General features: G+C 40.2%; 2 protein-coding genes across 2 annotated transcripts; both read right to left on the bottom strand.

Annotated features, from left to right (window-relative positions):
- Positions 1-429: 429 nt before the first annotated feature.
- On the bottom strand, positions 430-15455 carry LOC140541063 (uncharacterized). The gene is made up of 16 exons (XM_072663576.1): positions 15203-15455; positions 13240-13345; positions 12756-12969; positions 12384-12526; positions 7344-7500; positions 7194-7249; positions 6896-7062; positions 6693-6803; positions 5866-5991; positions 5586-5696; positions 5315-5473; positions 3558-4152; positions 3142-3205; positions 1762-1937; positions 1595-1683; positions 430-1490 (listed from the first exon to the last, which is right to left on the bottom strand). Exons 1-16 carry the CDS (start codon positions 15386-15388, stop codon positions 1380-1382), a joined length of 2571 nt encoding a protein of 856 aa, XP_072519677.1. The 5' UTR covers positions 15389-15455; the 3' UTR covers positions 430-1379.
- Positions 15456-17076: 1621 nt separating this feature from the next.
- On the bottom strand, positions 17077-19767 carry slc25a5 (solute carrier family 25 member 5). The gene is made up of 4 exons (XM_072663696.1): positions 19555-19767; positions 17826-18312; positions 17602-17742; positions 17077-17515 (listed from the first exon to the last, which is right to left on the bottom strand). Exons 1-4 carry the CDS (start codon positions 19663-19665, stop codon positions 17358-17360), a joined length of 897 nt encoding a protein of 298 aa, XP_072519797.1. The 5' UTR covers positions 19666-19767; the 3' UTR covers positions 17077-17357.
- Between the last annotated feature and the right edge of the window lie 817 nt (positions 19768-20584).

Consider the following 20584-nt stretch of genomic DNA (forward strand, 5'->3'; position numbering starts at 1 on the left):
TATAACCTCCTACCATCGGGGAGGAGATACAGGAGCATCCGTGCCAGAACCAGGAGCAGCTTCTTCCCAACATCCATTATGAACTGAACTCCTCATTACACTAACAGGCACAAACTATTACACTGCACTGAACCTCACCCCACACTCGCTATACTACTGCCTCATTATACTTATTATGCACTTATTATGCACCTTATTATCTAATTACACTTTACTAAATGTAAACTTAAAGTAGTTTCAAGGTCAATAAATGAATCTCTACAAAGTTGATGGGAAGACATAGAAGGACCAATCAAATAGCCTGGATTTGCTAATACCTAGGTTCACTACAGATTTCTCAAATAAAAAGGTAAAAAAAAATAAAAATAATAATAATACAAAAATACACATTTTGTATCCGAGTTTTGATATGCATATATTCATGGACACATTCAATTCAACAAAACAATGAAATAAAGAAATTTTTTTTTGCAATGCTTAAAGTTACAATGGTAAATGCAACATATACAACATTTGTTTTAATAAAAAGCTGGGCTGCAGCACATTATAAAAATAAATAAATTAAAAAACAACACAAACAATTATGGAATGTATTGATGTCCGTTTTGTTCAAACACTGGTCAGTTTCTGACCACAGGATTGCTATGAGCCAGATATTAAGTTAGTTGACTATTCTGGATTAGTTAAGTTATGACTGAAACCAGGCTGGGTTTCCTAAAAGCATCTTAGAACAAAGTTGATTCTGAAAATGGCTGAGCAAGCATCCCACTGAAAACCCACTCAAAACGTTAAGATGAACACTACTTTTGGTAAACAGCCCTGGTCGTTAGCTATTACCTCGGAATTTCGTATGTGTAACAGTAACAAAACCAAGACATTTTCAGACACTTTCCGAACTTATATTTTCATTTTTAAAATACCTCAAGATAAGACTTGAAATCTACTAGATCTTTGTGAACTTTCCGGAGTAAGAATGCTGATCTAGGCCTTTTATATGACACTGAATAGAATTACATTGAATAAATCAAGGAACTGATTTATAAACCCAGATGCTTCATACATACAGGCTCATGAGCAACAAGTCAACTTTCAGAAGGCCTTGATTATTTAATCAGGGTTAGGTTTACCAAAAACATCTAAGCACAATGATAATATTTACACTAAGATACATTGGGGAAACTGAACTCCACAGGCTTTTAGAAATCCAGGTGGCAGATTAGCGAGCACTGGTTAACCATATAAAGATACACAGTGTAAAAATAGTTTTTAAAAACCAGTACAAAAACATGATTACAGTTTTAAAACCTGAGTGACCAAATTTCCTCCGGCATTCCCTGTCAAGATCATGATTATAAAACTTACAATCAACAATCATACAATCAACATTGGAGAGTGTCCATTGAAAAAGTGTCATTTCCATTTAGTTTGGATGTCCCCTTAAAGGCATCTTCTCCAGCCAGGAACTCATTCAAAACATACAAGAGCAGCCTCTAGAATTAAAAGTCAGCGGTTACAGAGAAGAATAATACTGAAATTTTTATAAATATAATACTGAAACCAATAATGATGTATACAAGTACAAGACAGCACTCACATAAACCAGCTTCTTATTTTCCTCAGTGTCCTGCAAGATCTTAAGCATGGCCTCCACGTCTGCTTTGCTGAAGATTGGATATCCTGCAACTATCCACAATACAAGATATCAGTCATTTTTAAAGCATGAACCTTCTGGTCAAGAGCTTAAAGTGATACGATACATACGCTTGGAAGAAATTAGGTGCATAGCTTTCTCTTTGGTCTCATTCATCTCCTCACTGCTTCGAAGCTGTTTCTGGGACGTGGCCTCCTCTGGCCACAAGAGCTCACGAAGATGGTCAATGTATTCTGCTGTCTGAACTTCAGAAGGGTTCAACTTTTTTAAAAAAGTGTTCACTTTCCTGAAAAGCAAAATATAATTCACTTTTGGAGATTAAGATAAGATGCAGATGCAGATGCTTAAAACCACACATTTAAAAAAGCATTACCCTATTTGGACAATAGAATTGGGACACCTGCTCATTCATTGTTTCTTCAAAAATCAATGGTATTACAAGACTGTATCATGCTTTTGTTTGGTTAACTGTATCTACTGTACAGGGAAGGTTTTCCTACTAGACTCTGGAGCATTGCTGTGAGGATCTGCCAAGAACTGTAGTGGAATCAGGATGCTTTATGATCACCACCCCACCTTATCCCCAACTCAAAAGTATGGGATGGAGCACCATTATTCTAGACAACAGTTCTGCTCCACAGCTCAACGCTAGTCAGCTTTATACCGCCCTAGCCTGCACTTGGCGTTAGACATTCTCAGTCATATTCCATTGGCAGCACTTTTCTACAGGGACTAGAAAAGATGTATGTGTGTGCAAATATTTATTGCATAAAAAAAAGATATTGGGGCACAAACTAATGCAGGGTTAAATGTAACACTTTTTATTTTTATGTAGTAAAACAGATTTAAAGAGAACATGATGTGGGTGTTTGATCATTTTCTCATATCAGTGTTATCTGTGAATTTTAACCATATTGAGATTAATCCTGAAGACCAGTCAAAAAAAAAGTTCACAATTTACACATATATTATTATTATAAATCACCCTCCCGGGGGCTGGAATGTATCACTATTAAGCATTTAAACAACAGTGAAAACTAGACAGGTTAAAGTACAGCCTCCACATTGTGGGGTTAGGTGTAATGCAGCGTAACAGCTTAGCCTCCCCAGAAAAACAAATATTATATCAAAACCATAGCCCAATCACTGGGCACAGTTTTGCCATTTCATAAGAAAATGAGAAAGGGGGGGAAATCTGGGAGTATCAGAGATATTTTAGCATCTTAAGGTTGTCAGTTTGTGCCTACTGAACAAAGGTGAAAAAAGGTTGGCTTTGTAGAATTTTATGGCTAACTACTTGAGCTGAGCACAGAAAATGCAAATGATATCATACAGTACATTTTCTACAATTAAAAGATAGCAATCCTAAATCCTGCCTAATATTTATCTTTTCATCACTGGTTCAAACTTCCATACAGGAAGAACAACAGAACAGCTCCAGCACTGAACAATACGTGTCAACAGAGAAAAGGAAAACTTTTGGAACTTACTTCTTTATCAAAGGCATAAATGGTGTTAGAGCAGTCTTGACGATTTTAAGGATGCAGGAATTACCTGTGGAAAGAAATAATAATCATATTAATCCATTAAGGAACATTCTGATTTGAGCATTTAGCATCTAGCTTGAAATTTTTGTAAACTAGTAATGTGCACCAAGAGTATACAAAATGTATAAAGGTGCTACAAAAGGGTTGTTTAAGTTATGCCACAGAGGAACCTTGTTTAATTCCATAAAGACCTATTTTTTACCAATTTTAAAAGCTTCTTTTCACTCATCTTTTTAAAAATAAAATATATGGTATGTGTGCCTCATAAAATGACCAATTTGTGTAGGTATGGCAGGCAAATCAGTGACATTATTTGAATATTATTGTTATAGTCATAAAGACACACATTTGATACCCACCAGAAATCTCCCTTAGTAAATCAAATATCACTTTATTGACTTCGGGTTGTCCCATGTTGGGCAAGGTGGTTGTTTTTTTCTGTACTTGCGGCACACTTCTCAGCTCCTCTTTGGGGTGATTTAATTTTTCCTTTCCTTTAGGCTTGTGTGTTCCTGATGACTTTTTGCGAGAGATAGGATCCTTCTTGTTCACATTTTCATTGACACGCAAGTCTGAGGCGCCATCAGTTACAAAATGGTCTACATCATCACTGTCAAATGAGCTAAAGACAGCTGGCTGCTTTTTAGGGAGGACTTTTGTCCTGGCTGCAAAATGTGCCAAATTCTCATCAACACTTTCACTTCTAGTCGAAATCACCCGATTAGAACCATCCAAGAGATAATCTGTATATTCTGTCTGTTCTTTTTCACTTGTGGAATCATCCGTCTGGTCATATGAAGGTGAACGCCCTGAGTCTGTGACCAACAATTCTTCCTCTGCTTCCTTATTTAGTCTTTGATCTGTGTCCATACAAGCCACCTTAGCACGAGCTAGTCCATCATGCTGAGGCATGGTCGCCAATCCACTGCACTCCTCCCCTTCCAGGGTGTTAACCTGAGGATAATATAAAGTGCCACATCTTACATCATCACTATGTGCTCAAATAACCACGGCAGGTCATTAGCCTATTTTCCAGATTTCTGAATTGGTTTGTGATGGAGTCACCCTATTAAACCACTGTCTTTTTTAACATATTTAAATATCTGGACATTAGATCTTAACTTAAACAATATTGAAAAGTGCCTTGCACCTGAAGTTCTGCATTAAAAGTGTGCATGCTCTAACGTTATCCAAAGAAAATTGTATTTCTATTAATTACATCATACAAATGTAATAAATAGACAAAATGTTTTATGTTAGTTATATTACCTTAATCTCTCAGTTTTGTTAAACTGAAGATCAAATTGTCCATATGTTTAAATATGTTTAAGACAGGAGTTTTATGAGTCTTAATTTTTTCCACATGATTGTAAATCCAGTTGTTTTCTATACTAAAGGAAATGCCTAGCATTGCATTAGCATTGCAAACTCTAATTTCTATCACAACCATTGTAAAGAAATATGTTGATAAGTGTCTCTGCAATTCACATCAAAATCACTCTGGGCCAGGTTCACCAAAATCTTCTTAACACAAAGATTATTCTAAAAGGGTCGATCGAGCATCACACAAAACACAATTACTATGATTTTATTACTAAGATGCTTTTGGGAAACTGGGCCCTTAATTATTTTATTTACATCTCAGTTAGAGCATTCAGACAAATCTGTGGAATTCATCTTTAAGGTTGTGTCTCATTATCAGTGTATTAAGTAAAGATGAGGTCAAGTTAAACGTGAAAAAATGATGTATTATTTTATTATGGATATGTTGTTTTCCTAAATCACTGAGCTGTATTGTGTAGCTGTTTGTTGTTTTCCTAAATCACTGAACTGTATATTTTACACAAGAAACATGCTGTCAAAACCAGCAGCAAATAACATGAACAAGGATAAGGATAACAAGGACCAGGTGTTTGACCGAGCTGAAATGAAATATTCATTAAAGTAGAAGTAGTCCCGATTCCAGCTAGTTCCACAACAGTGCCCGGTACTGACTAAATACATCTGTAAATTCTAGTGCTAAATGTGCCTTTTTTTTTAGTTATCAGTGTTTAACAAGATCAGCTATGAGCTGTGATTCAGTGGGATGATTGCAACATTTGGCGCATATACTTGCCTCATCATCGTCATGGCCAGGAGTCAGAAAAGATGCAAGCCCGCCCAAAAGAACCCACACCCCTCCTTCATGTTCTTCTTCCTTCAGTAATCTGCGCAGTGGACAGAGGAACTCGAATACAAGCGGAGTGGGGCCTAACTCTGTATCTGCCACCACCGCCTACAGGAATGCGAAACATTAAAAGGTGGTAAACATAATTAAAAGATGGTAAACAATACAAGATCTATGCTGATTGTTATGTTAATCTGTTTTCAATAAAAATAGAGCTTACTTGTAAGAATTTCTCAAAAGCTTCTCTTGCATCTTCTTGGCAGTGCTCACTAAGCTCTAAGGTTTCTGTATTCTCCTCCATGGTTAATATGGGGGGCAGATGAGGCAAATCCTGTGGAGATGTTAATAATGTTCATATTAGTCCAAATTGATGAAAATGATGAAGTGGCGGTGCAAATTAATAGATTAATTAGTTAGGGTTAGGGTTAGGGTTAGATTAATTTAATAGATTAATTCATTTGAACACACTATTAAGAACCATAAGAAAACCTGTGTCTTACCTTGCAGCGATTATAAAATTCAACTAGTTCTGACTGGGTCTTTTTCACATCCCAGTGGAGATTCTCACAGTTGTTTTTCTCTTCCAAGTGGACTGTGAAACACAATGTGTCCTCTTCCATTTCAACCTAGGTGTAGGTTAAAAAAATAATTTGCAGCAATACTTGCTGCATGCTATTTTACAACCTAGTCTCTATCTGGTGCATCGGTACCATATGGTTGATGAACAACATTTTCCTGCATATCAACTTAAAACATACACTATATGGACAAAATGACTGGGACACCTGCTCATTCAACAGGGTTAGTGAGGTTGTTGTGATGTTGGATGATCACCATTGTACAACCATTGTTTTTCTGCTTCAGAGTCCTATTCGATTGGCAATACTTCTACTCTTCATGGCCTAGACAAGCAATGTGTGCACATTTGTGTTGACATCTGTGCTGCAATGGGTGCAACCTGAAGTAACTAGATGCATTTATTAGAAGGGGTGTTATGTGGAATTATGACCACGTCCACAATTATAATGTCAGGCCAATAAAGCAAAGACTAAATGGCAAGAACCCAGCTGGACCGACTATACACATAGTGAGTTCCATCCTTTACCATCCAATACCATATATCAATTAACCTATAATAGGCCCTACTCAATCAAGTAGTATAGTTGCTATAGATATATAAATTAAGCATCAAGTGTAACAGTTAAGACTGGAATTAGTGTATGCTTCATTCTGTTGCTCAGTGCTGTTGCTGGCTTTACATGTATCCTGACATGTGAGGAAATGGGCAAATAAATAGAAACAACAGACTCAAGTAAAATAAACTCACATTAGTTACAGTTACAGCCCACTTTCCAACCCGCCACATCTCAAAGGATAGCTTGAACTCCATCATATCTTCCTGGAAGCTGCTCACGCAACTCTCCACATCACTGTCATGCTAATAGCAAAAAAAAAGAGAACGACCATAATATAAGAAAAGCTCAGAAATAAAAGGTCTGTGTAATTAAAAGTAATGTTTTACTTGCTCACGCTGTCAAAGCTGGAGTCCTCACAGCTGCTTGCACCATCAGCCTCTATTACAGCAGGCCGGCGTGATAACAAAGCCTGCTTCCTTAACCTTTTCTGTTTCTTTTTAATTCCTCTCTTCGGATTAAGAGTATCAAACAGTTTGGAGAACTTTTGCTTCACTTTGTTGCCTGCATAAAGACAAATAACATTTTAAAGGGGGAAAAATTAGCTAAAACAATTAATAAAATAAACAAAACACTCCAAAATCATCTCAGTGCTCACCCCTGCCTGTAATTTGATATAAAAGATAACACTGCACCTGTCTTTTTTGATTTGATTTCTTCATCTGGAGTCTCCTCCACCTCTTTTTGTAAACTGCAAAAATTGATGGAATCATTGTGACAAAATGAGATCAAGACAAATTCAAAATTTTACTAGTCGCAATGCTGTGAAAGCAGAAGTCACTCACACTTCTATGTTGTGACTCTCGGAAGAGGAACTACAGTCTTCTTTATCTGAGTCATGCACGTCTTCTACTGCATTCTCAGGGGGTACTCGATCCAGCTGACAAACCACCAGACGGTTCAAGTTGTCTGGGTCAGACAGCAACATCACAAGAGCCAGCACTGTGAAGGGTGAAAGAATGATTACAGAACATATTGTACTCATACATACTCTCGGCATTGTTAAGTTAAATAAGACAAAATGAAACCGAACAGCCTAGTTAAAAATAAAGAGACAAGAGAGGTATGGACTAGTTTTCCTTTTCTTTATATTTAAGAACATTTTTAAGTTTGCTTTTTTCAAAAGAATCAATATCACACATCTCATAAGTGCCTGGCTTCTTCTAGTAAAATAAATCAGACATTGAATTTTATTCATCATCATTCATTCAATTCAGGGGAATGTTCTGGTCATCACCATCCTTGCCAAGAAGTATATAGAAATGTAGAAACTCTACAGCAGGGGTCATAATGCCTGGTGCTGGACTCTACTTCCCCAAGACCAGAGCTGATGACCCCAATGAGACATGCACGGTAAGCAGTTCATTGTGAGGAACCGGCAAGTTTTCAGTGTGTTGCAGTGAAGCAACATGAAATCAGTCAGTGTAACCATGCAACATTGTTAATACTGCTAATAAGGCTATTTTTAAATTACCAGGCTGTGTGGGTTTTTTAGGACTGTGTGGACATGTCAAATCCGATCTTTTCAAATCAGATTCCAGTGAAGTGGGGTTCTGTTTTGGATACATATTCGATTAGTGGGAATGCAACATAAATGTGCATGATCAGATTTGTGCACTTCTTGCTGTCACCACCATCAGCACAGGCGATATGCATAAACGTATCAATGTGGGCAAAGTCAGACTCCAAACTTAACCATGCCCAAGACCAAAGAGCTGTCGAAGGACACCAGGAAGAAAATTGTAGACCTGCACCAGGCTGGGAAGAGTGAATCTACAATAGGCAAGCAGGTTGGTGTGAATAAATCAACTGTGGGAGCAATTGTAAGAAAATGGAAGACATACAAGACCATTGATCCCTTGATCTGGGGCCCCATGCAAGATCTCATCCTATGGGGTCAGAATGATCATGAGAATGGTGAACAAAAATCCCAGAACCACACGGGGGGACCTGAAGAATGACCTGCAGAGAGCTGGGACCAAAGTAACAAAGGCTACCATCAGTAACGCACTAGTCAGAGAGGGACTCAAATCCTGCAGTGCCAGGCGTGTCCCCCTGTTTAAGCCAGTACATGTCCAGGCCTGTCTGAAGTTTGCCAGAGAGCAAATGGATGATCCAGAAGAGGATTGGGAGAGTATCATGTGGTCAGATAAAACCAAAATAGAACTTTTTGGTAAAAAATCTGCAAAGGGGACAAGACGACTGATCCGTGTTAAGGGAAGACCGAACGGGGCCTTGTATCGTGATATTTTAAGCCAAAACCTCCTAAGAGCATTGAAGATGCAATGTTGCTGGGTCTTCCAGCATGACAATGATCCCAAACACACCACTCAGGCAACGAAGGAGTGGCTCTGTAAAAAGCATTTCAAGGTCCTGGAGTGGCCTAGCCAGTCTCCAGACCTCAACCCCATAGAAAATTTGTGGAGTGAGTTGAAAGTCCGGGTTGCCCAGCGACAGCCTCAAAACATCACTGCTCTAGAGGAGATCTGCATGGAGGAATGGGCCAAAATACCAGCTACAGTGTGTGCAAACCTGGTGAAGACTTACAGGAAATGTTTGACCTCTGTCATTGCCAACAAAGGTTATGTTACAAAGTATTGAGCTGAACTTTTGTTATTGACCAAATACTTATTTTCCACCATAATTTACAAATAAATTCTTTAAAAATCCTACAATGTGATTTTCTGGATTTTTCTCATTTTGTCTCTTATAGTTGAAGTGTACGTATGATGAAAATACAGACTTCTCTCTTCTTTCTAAGTAGGAGAACTTGCACAATCAGTGGCTGACTACATACATTTTTGCCCCACTGTATTTACCTTGTCTTGTCACTGACAGATGAACTGAGAAATTATTATTTTGAACTGCTGTCATCCTATCAGCATCATCTGGTAAGTCATCTGGTAAGTCCAACAAATAGCCCATAGGCTACCCTGTGCCTCCAGAACACTTCTTCAATGGTTCCTGGAATGCTGTCATACTGGTTTATGTAGATGGATATTGAACCGTTTAAAAAACAAAAAACAAACAAAAAAAACATTACTGAGAAATGATGAAGGTGGATATCCGCTTGGTAAAGCCAGGCTACTTAGGTGTAATAGCCCTTGGCCATGCACTGTATGATTGTTCTAATGGTCATTACATATATACACAGGGTAGTCATTAACTGGACAGTAATATTGCATCATGCATTGCTACTAGCCAATAAAACATTATTCTTTTCTGCCCTGAAAAAAACGATTCAAGTTATCGTCCTGCTGCAACATGAAGTCCACTCAATCTGAGACACTCAGCTGGATCTGAGTAGTAAAGATGTGAATACAGACAAGGGAAACAGAGGCAATCATTCAACCATGTCACCATGTTTCATACATGTCTCTTGTGGATCATGCATAGCTAATGTTCTCTACACTTACATACTTTTTTTTTACTATGGTACAGGTTAATTGGGGTCTCCTCTGTCTAAAATACTTTGTCTGAAAGCTACACAGTCTTTTCAATCAACTTCTCAACAAACAGGCCTTTCTGCGGTTAGACACAAGTCATTTGCATCCTGTGGTAAACACTAACTTCATGTTGACGTATTCTTCTATTTATGGCAATTATATGCCTACTTCCTCAATCATGTTTTTTTATTCCTCAGTCATCCAGTACCGCATGTTCTGACCATTTGTTTATTGGATCTTTACCATAATAAGTAAGTTATATAACTAAAGTATAAAGATAATGAAATGTGCTAGAAACAATAAAAAATGTGCTAGAAACAATGCTTGCCTCAACCTCTCTAGGTCTATGAGAACCAAATGTTCCACTAAGCATCAAGTCAAAGAAATCTACTGTACTAGAATTAGTTATGCTTGCTTAACTAGCATTAAGTCAAGGATAATCGGCCTGCGATCAGAGAAACTGACCTCTTCCACTGACATGTTTCTAACTGGAAAGGCAAATGATAGAAAAAGGGAGGGCCCTTAATCTATGGCAAAGGATTTGAAGAGTCAAATAGTTGTATACAAATCACTAACCATTGGCTTCCCAGGGCAGACAACATGAATAATAAAACTATTATTATTATTGCCACCATTAACCATCACTACTATGATTATATTATAGTATATTAGTATATAGTATAGTATATTTTGAGTTTTTATGATTGTTATATTATTCAGAGGTCTGTAATTTTCATCATAGGTACACTTCAACTATGAGAGACAAAATGGAAAAAATACCATGAAATCACATTGTAGGATTTTTAAAGAATTGATTTGTATGTAATTATGGTGGAAAATTAGTATTTGATCACCCACAAACAAGCAAGATTTCTGGCTCTCACAGACCTGTAATTTCTTCTTTAAGAAGCTCTTCTGTCCTGAACTCATTACCTGTATTAATGGCACCTGTTTGACCTCGTTATCTGTATAAAAGATCTGTCCGCAGCCTCAAACAGTCAGACTCCAAACTTAACCATGCCCAAGACCAAAGAGCTGTCGAAGGACACCAGGAAGAAAATTGTAGACCTGCACCAGGCTGGGAAGAGTGAATCTACAATAGGCAAGCAGGTTGGTGTGAATAAATCAACTGTGGGAGCAATTGTAAGAAAATGGAAGACATACAAGACCATTGATCCCTCAATCTGGGGCCCCACGCAAGATCTCATCCTATGAGGTCAGAATGATCATGAGAATGGTGAACAAAAATCCCAGAACCACACGGGGGGACCTGAAGAATGAACTGCAGAGAGCTGGGACCAAAGTAACAAAGGCTACCATCAGTAACGCACTACTCTGAGAGGGACTCAAATCCTGCAGTGCCAGGCGTGTCCCCCTGTTTAAGCCAGTACATGTCCAGGCCTGTCTGAAGTTTGCCAGAGAGCAAATGGATGATCCAGAAGAGGATTGGGAGAATATCATGTGGTCAGATAAAACCAAAATAGAACTTTCTGGTAAACATTCTGCAAAGGGGACAAGACGACTGATCCGTGTTAAGGGAAGAATGAACGGAGCCTTGTATCGTGAGATTTTAAGCCAAAACCTCCTAATGATAGAAAAAGGGGGTCCCCATGAGGAGGGCCCTTAATTTATGGCAAAGGATTTGAAGAGTCAAATAGTTGTATACGAATCACTAATCATTGGCTTCCCAGGGCAGACAACATGAATAATAAAACTATTATTATTATTGCCACCATTAACCATCACTACTATGATTATAATATAGTATATTAGTATATAGTATAGTATATTCTGAGTTTTTATGATTGTTATATTATGATACTATGATTATGTTGCACACCTGAGCAGTAGAACAGTTTCTATGTGGTGATTTGGTTTTTATCAATAATTCTGGACAGATGAGGATGGGTCCCCCTTGTGAGTCTTGGGTCCTCCCAAGGTTTCTTCCTCCAGCTCTGAGGGAGTTTTTTTTGCCACTGTAGCTTTTGGCTTGCTCACTTGGGGTCTTATGTCTTGTTGATCTCTTGTCCTCTTACTGATTACCGATTCTGTAAAGCTGATTTGTGACAACACCAGCTGTAAAATGTGCTATACAAATAAATTTGATTTGCATGAACTAAAACTAAGCAAAAGGTACATTCTGTCCCTCCTGTACCTGAAGATAATGACAGAATAATGTGGTCATGCAAGTCAGCTCATGTAATGAACATACTCAGTGAAAAGCCACTATTACTACAAGTGAAAACAATTCACCCTCAAGATACTATCTAACAGAAGCATGCTAATGATTCACTCTGTAATTCTGAAGATTTTAAAAGGAATGTTCTTGGTCGAAGCAATGCTGGAACAAAGCACACAGGGATAGGAAACAGCTCTAACCTTTCATAGCCAGAATCTCTTGTAAAGCACAGCGGTAAACATCCGTCTCCCATAGGTGTTGAGGGAAAAGGTTGAGTATGAGGGCTTCAGAGAAGGCTCTGAAGGCTGCCATTTCCTGGGCCTTAGAGCTGAACAATGGGGACCTAGGAAAGATAATGGCACAAAAATGTATAAGAAACGTATAAACACATAAAAAGAGATTTTACAAGCAGTAATGCTCTCTGAATTGTCTAGATCACCAGTTACACATTTACAACAAAAGGAACACTGCCTGTGGAGGTTACATCAGACTACACTGGCCACACGAAAGAGGTAACCAACAAAAGAATTATGATCGCATGATGTGGAAGCTTTACTGAGAAACATGCTTACCTAGCTGACTGCTTTGCACAGCGGAGGTGCTGGGTGAAGATGCTAATGCAGCCCACGCTAGTGACTGAGAGGTCAAATTTCCTGGCCTTGGAAATGATCTTGTCCACAATGAGGTCAAATTCGCTGAGCAGAGCTGCATGTAAAGGCTGACTTTCTCTCAGTTCTGGGACAGTGTACCAGGGCAGGACCAGATGAACATACGCACACTTAAACACTACAAAAAGACATGTAGCTTTAGGGCACTTTAAATAGACAGCACACAACTACAACTACTGCTAAACAACTACTGCAAAAGCATTTCTTGTGCTATATGCAATTTCCATAACTGTCAAACCAAGAATCAATACCACTTCCTATAACTCATCAGACAGACCGTACACAACTAAAACACAGATGGCAAGTTGGCACATGTATTTTATTCTGAGAAGTCACATGGCTGTTAACTTTTCTCATACATTAAAAGAAAGTGAAAGTTCTTACTTACACTGGTGAAGTGATCTCTGAACATTTGGGTACTCTGATCGGTTTAATGTTTTTTGGACAGTAGAATCAGTCTCATCTCTTCCAACCATGTGACCAGTGTCACTCGACTGTTATAAAACAAAATATGATAAAGGCCATAGTAAGGTTACTTGCAAAGTTCAGCACGATTCTCTTTTACAAGGACAAAAGTCTCCTAACCGCTTTCATACTGGGAGTTCGGATCTTGTGGTGCTAAAATACCATAGAAAGTCCCGCATTCACAAGCAACAACATGCTTTATATGCTTCTTCTGAGTTACATGAAGCCAACCAATTACATCTCTTCGAACTATCGCTACTGATGTATTACACAACATCACTGGACAGCCGAACACGCTAACTAAACTACACGCTACAGCCGAACACGCTAAACTAACTAACTGCCAGCTAGGGCTGGACAACAGGATGATATTTTATCATATCGTGATGACTTTTGTTATTATGATGAACAATATGCTTTTCTAAGCACATTGAGGATACGGTTAGTGCTTAATAAACACTGATCAGCTGCAGGTTTCATTACTAACAGTGTAATTAGTCTGGGTTAATTAGATGAAGGGCAGCAGATGTTGAATAAAAATCACTGTATTCAGTACAGGAGAGGATCTGAATAAGTAGTATTTAAGAATCTGTCGCTACTGATGTATTTAGTCTGTGATTACATGCATCATGATAAATATTGTATATCGTGAAAAAAGTCTTTAAACATGGTGATATAGTATTTGTACCATATCACTCATCCCTATTCCCAGGCCTGTTACATTAGCTAACAGACCCCCACACTGGCTAGCACTGAAGTGAAGGGCTCTCCCTTCGATAGGGCCCATGTTTAGATGGTTGTTAGCTGTTAGATGTTATTTACCAGGGTTCTCCGGTTATGGTCCGGGAGGTCCAGTACTTAACCGCATGTTGTTCGAACACATCCGTTTTGTAGTGTACAAAAGTGTACACAGGGTTACCATACTATCCTGACACACGAGTCAACGTCAGAACACAAAGCAGTATTTAACAGGAATAACACTGTCATACATTTTATAATGCACATTCAGGGCAATCCCCTGCATGTCCCACCATAGAGGAGGCACAATGATTTGCCATATGTAGAAGCTGGAAAAATGTCAGGAAATGTCACCAACCCCTAAAAATATTAGACTTACTCTGAAAAATACAACACTCAATAACTCCTATAATCTCTGACTGGAATTCTCAGTGTGATCAATCATGACAGATGGGGTGATAATGAAGCAGAAGGTTGAGGAGAAGTTAACTAAGTGCATGGCACTGGTATGCCCATGGTTCGCTACAGGAAATACGGTTGAAAACAGCTGTTTGCAACATCAGCGATTCATTCCGTTTCTTGGATTGCGCATCAAACAGTGATCGGTAGTCACATGCGTTACTGACTACAACCGAAACCCGTATTACATTGACAGGATTTGTAAATGCATGGAGGCTTCTGGTCTGAAGTCTGCTTGAGCTGCCAGGCGCTGTCTGACACTCTAAACGTGGGCTCTCTATAATAATGCAGATGGACACAAATCACATACTCATACGAAGAGGTGGAGAGCTGATGTGTTCACTCAAAACAAACACAGCGAGATCACTGATCACACGGAAGGTAAAAAGGTGCTTAACTTTGAATGAAAGTCAATGTAAAATGAAAAGTTTCTTCCAAGTCATTTACAGCGTTTCTCTATTGGTCCATTCATCCTGCATTATTCACACAGCGGACAGAGCAGCTACAGGGTTAAACCATGGAGAACACTAAAAATGGAGAAAGACAAAAATGGAGATACGTGGTTTTCACTGGACAGCAGCGGTATGCTGTTTTCGACAACCAGGCCAGAGCTGTGAGATTGCAGCAGCTGCCAACTGGTGACACAGCTGAACAGAGAGAGCTGTTGCCTGAAACCCACAGTTATCTACCTCAGCTGAAGTTTCCTCCGCGGGGCTGGTCGTCTGGGTGCCTCTTTCACGACTCCTACGGGCAGAAGGGAAGACGGGGAGAAAAGACAGCAGACAAATGCCCGCCTGGAGCGAAAAGTGTCCAAAATCCGACAAATACCCAACCAGACTTAAGGCGGTATCCACCAGGTAACCCCAGAAGTACATTTTCGTCTCTGTGGAGATTACACCGATCACTTGAAGGTTTCGTGGTCATGCCGCCCAGCCTCCGCTCTGAGACTCACACAGAGCTCAGACAGTATCTCTGGAGGACTATAACCGGAAGGTGAGACCTGGTGAAAGTGTATTGTGATTGGTCGATAATTAAATATTCTCATATTATGGAAAACTTTGTTTTAAATAAATTAATGTCATGTATGAACATTAATATTAAAATGTCAAAATGTACCGTTACCCCCCCCCCATCCTGAAAAATAAACAGCAAAAGCAGCAAAAACAACTTCCTGTTTTTGTAGGGTTACAAAAACCAGCGTATATCCACCTGTTTACCATACAGCCATTTAGCCCCGCCTATTCAAATTGGGAGTTAAGTGTTTCAGCCAATCTGAGCAGAGCTTATTTACATATGTCCGTCCTAAAGGTACATTTACAAAAAAAATCATTTGATTCATTTCTAAGGAATAAAGACGGGTCAAATGGGTTTGTAAAAATGAATGGCGACTGTTGATACACAAACCCACACAAACGCCCTTTAAAACACAACACAAATGCAACCTTACATCTAACTAGTGGTTTCTGTGATGTACGAGATTGAAGATTGTATGTTTTTGACTCTGATTTGATGCAGCCAGTTTAGGTACGTGGGTGTTTTCAATGTTCTTCATGTCATGTAATTTAATTCAACCCACATTCCCTACTTTTAGGATCGCCTGCTGCTCCTTGTATTTGCCACAAGATGGCACTCAGCCCATGTATTACATTCAACATCATTTATGAATGAAGGAGAGTCTCCAGTTCACATCCTAGTCCAGAGGATCTTTGCTATAATTTTCCTATGGAATATACGTTCACATGTGTTGGGGTCTATTTTCAGATTAGCACGCCCCCACTGAATAGCAAAAGCCAACACGTGAGAGCAGCCCCTCCACCCAGCTCCACTGGGGGCGAGGGGGCGTCTGGAATAACTCGCCCAATCTACATGGAGCGTAATCCTAAATACTGTATTTTTCATTCGTTACTTGTCAGCACAGCTGATCATCCATCACATTGCAACTTACACTCTTTAACCAGTCACCTCACCCAGAGACGGAGTTGATTCCCTGTCCATCATTAACCCTATCGCAAGACAAGGGCCTAGTATGGTCTCTAGTGGGGCTACGTGTAGTATATACACACGTAAAAAGGGTCACTGATCAACTAGGAGCCTCTAAGAAATAGCCCATAAAGCGCACTTTAGACTGCTGTATAATCTGAATCTACCCTATATGGTGTTGGAAAGCAGTGTTCTGCTGAAGAAACATCCTCCATGACCAGGTTTTACAAACTTGTCTGAAGACAACCCACCTGACTACATTTGTGGCACGAGTAGGCCATCCAATCTGTCCCACCAAATAGTATCCAACAGCCTTAAGGACACTCAAGAAGCACCATGATAAGCATGCTCCCCACAGCTGTTCTTGGCTTAGCCCCAGGCACAAGGCTGGGCAACAGCCAGAGTATGAATTTACAGCTCATGAAATAAGACACTGCCTGCCTGTCTTGAAGCACTAAATCAGAGTTACCACTTAACACTTAAGACAGTTTTGGCCTTCTCAGCCACAGATTTAGTGATTTAAGTTTGCTTAAATTGTTTAAAACCAGACCTCACAGCACAAATTAACACAGCACAAACTGAGTAGGTTCGGTGAGTCTTTATTGAAGTGTAATGCATAAAAACAGACCGGCTGGGTGGCAGGTAGGTTTCAGTACCTGGCATGGCTTCTTTCTCTTGGGGAATGACATTGTGAACAAAAAAACCAAACAGAAAAGGGGTCAAATTAAAAGCACAAAAATGAACCCCCCCAGTTCAACTAGCACTGACACTAGCTGGTCCCTATAAATAAGGCGGAATTTGAGTCCTTCCAAATGTACAAGTTGTTACAGTTAAACACCACAACATTAACGGCCAACAAACATTTTAGATGACTTTCTTCAGCTCATCATACAAGACGAGCACAAAGGCACCACCCATGCCTCTGAGAACGTTGGACCAAGCACCCTTGAAGAAAGCTTTGCCACCCTCATCACGAGCAATCTTCTTCCAGCAGTCAATCGTGCCACTGTACATGATGTCAGCTGCAACACAAAGAAAGATGCATGTTACTCAACTCATTTAAATTGCACAAGTAAAGCAGAACAAAACCACTTCAAAGAATAGTTACCTCCTTTGCGTCCAGACTGCATCATCATACGACGACGCACTGTGTCGAAGGGATACGAGGCAAGACCAGCAACAGCCGTCACACTCTGAGCAATCATCCAGCTGACAACAATGTGGGTGTTCTTGGGATCTGGCAGCATACCTGCAAGCAAAGGGGGGGAAAACATTAATAACCAGCAGCCACAAATCTTCATCTCATAACCCTTATATTACAGAAACACTTACCCTTAGCTGTGTCATAGATGCCAAAGTAAGCAGCTCTGTAGATGATGATACCCTGCACAGACACATTGAAGCCCTGGTACAGACCCTTCAGGCCATCAGACCTGAAAATCTTCACCAAGCAGTTACCCAGCCCAGTGAACTCTCTCTCGGCTCCAGCTTTGCCAACATCAGCAGCCAGACGGGTTCTGGCAAAGTCAAGAGGGTAGACGAAGCAGAGGGAGGTGGCACCAGCAGCACCACCAGAGGCCAAGTTACCAGCGAAGTACCTCCAGAACTGGGTGCGCTTGTCTACACCATCAAGGAAGACCTTCTTGTACTTGTCCTTGAAGGCGAAGTTGAGGGCCTGAGTAGGAAAGTATCTGATGACATTGGCAAAGTTTCCTCTCCAGAACGACAGGAAACCCTGCTCCTTGGGAATACGGACAACACAGTCCATGATGCCCTTGTAGTGCTTGTCAGCGGTGATCTGCTTGCTGGCATGTTGCACCTGTGAAAAGCACCAGATAAAAAAAACATAAGCAAACTATTGAACATGTAGTGTTACTATAATCACATCAATTACTACAATCTAAACATGCATCTCCATGTGCATCTACAATGAAACTGCTGTAAATTAGGATGTCTAAATATGCTGCACGTGAATGAGCAGCAAGCACAGAGGAACATGGTACCGGACCTTCACAGGCCAACGAGTTTATGCGGGCACAAGCTCGAGTAGTATTAACACTGAGAAAAGGTCTACAAAAGAACGACGAGCGAAGCACTAGCTTCAGTGTTTCAAGCTCGTAAGTACTGAATGACTAGCAAGGAAACCCGAAGCAGAAGGCCCCACATTCTTACGACCTTGGCAACGTATAAGAGGAAGTCTAACGTATGCTAAGCTAAACAACTTGGATCAGCAATAAACAGCTATCTAGCGCTGGCTAACCAAAACTTTCTTTCACAAAGCCAGTGAATCAACTGGCTAACTACAATACGAAGTATTTCTTTTAAGCCATGGCTCTAGCGCAGCATTTAGCTAGCTAAGTTCTTTATCTACAAGCTGTCCCCAAAAAGAAGCAAAAAAAAAAGCACAAAAACTTGTGGACCAGCCAGAAATACTGCAAAAGAAACTGGTTGAGAACATTAAGTGCCGGGCTGCATCGTCCTCGACAGCCAAGCGGCTTTGTTCGCTAGCTAGCGTGCTAAGCTTCGATTGACTTTAAGGAGACCTTCCGCTAGCTGGCTAACGCTCTCCGGGCTCCGCAGCTAATCTGGCTAAGGTCACACTGCATAGCTAACGCTAGGAGCGTTACTGTTCACACTCGACCGCCAGAATCAAATGACTACATGGCTCTACCAATAAAGGACGACTCAATTGTTACCTACACGAATAACTAGCTACACCAATAGACGCGTTTCAGGGCTAGTTTTTTTTTCTTAATAAACCGAAAGCTAGCTAGATAGCTAGTTAGCTTTACATGCTGTAGCTACGTAGCTAGCGGCGCGACGGTCACTTTCACAAAACTATGAATAAAACGTAGCTTCTATTCATTCACGTTTAGCGCTCACTTTCCTGTTTTCTATAGCGAGATAAACTGATCCACACCGCCGCCTGAAACAAATCAGTTCACCCAGCTAACCTGGCATTGATGGCCGGCTAGCTAACGCTTCCGGAAGCCGCTGTTCACATTAAACCGGCAGCTCAAATCTACCGTCTTAAACCGGCCCGACTCCCCCGTTAACTCACCTGAAGAAGAAGCTTCACTCTCTCGATGGGAGCGACAGCTGTTTTGGAGATGGCAGCGGCAATGCCACCGGCCAAGAAGTCCTTGGCGAAAGAAATGGCGGTCTCGTTCATTGTTGGGTGGTGTTAATGTGATGTCGTGTGAAGGAGACAAATCCCGCTCAGCCGCAGGACGTACACGGAATGCCGGCCGGGTCGAAATGGCCGATCGACAAGAGAAGAGCAGAATTTAAGCGGTGCTGCTCGCGAGACAAAACGCGAACACAAATGACTCGCTTTGATTGGTTTCCTGGAATGTCGGGGCGGGGCCAAGTGTACTGTACTGACCGTACTGAGAGATGGGGCGGGGCTTGAGATCACGAGGGCAGGAGAAGGAGGCGTCATCAGAGAATATTGGCGTCATCACTACGATTCTCTTTTTTCCACTGTTTGAGTCTCGTGAGGAAAAAGAAATAATATCTTCAAATCTGGGCGCTTTCAAATCAAAACTCATTATTATTATTATTAGTTTGAGTAAAATGGCAATTTAAGTGGGGCTATACGAGAAAGCATCTGAGAAGTGGTCCTCGTTTTGTCAGTCAGTTCAAACAACCCATTCTCTCCGACCTAAAGTCCTTGACGTGACTTACTTTACCGCACAAATCGATTGTACAACACAGTGCTTGTGATAAGCAGCCTGTCTTTATCACGAGAGACAGATACACTGTCCACCTTAAAATCACAAACATTGAAAGCTATATTATCCCGATGGTCTGTGATCCTAGACCGTATCGATGCAAATGCTACTCGAGGGCTTTATACCATTCTCTAAGAAATGGGTAGGGACTTAAGAAGAAGCCTATTCAGACATATTTTGTGTGATTTCAATGTTTTAAATTAAAACTTACAACTCATTTGAAATATTATTTACACATAATTATGGATGATCTGATTCGACAAAGGCATTGAGAAGTTTATTTGTCCTACCACTATAGTCTAAAAGACATGGTCAACAGTGCTATATAGAAGATCCCAAGAGGACTTGCCTACAGTC

This window comes from Salminus brasiliensis, chromosome 19, assembly GCF_030463535.1.
Source record: "Salminus brasiliensis chromosome 19, fSalBra1.hap2, whole genome shotgun sequence".
NCBI classification, from domain to species: Eukaryota; Metazoa; Chordata; class Actinopteri; order Characiformes; family Bryconidae; genus Salminus; species Salminus brasiliensis.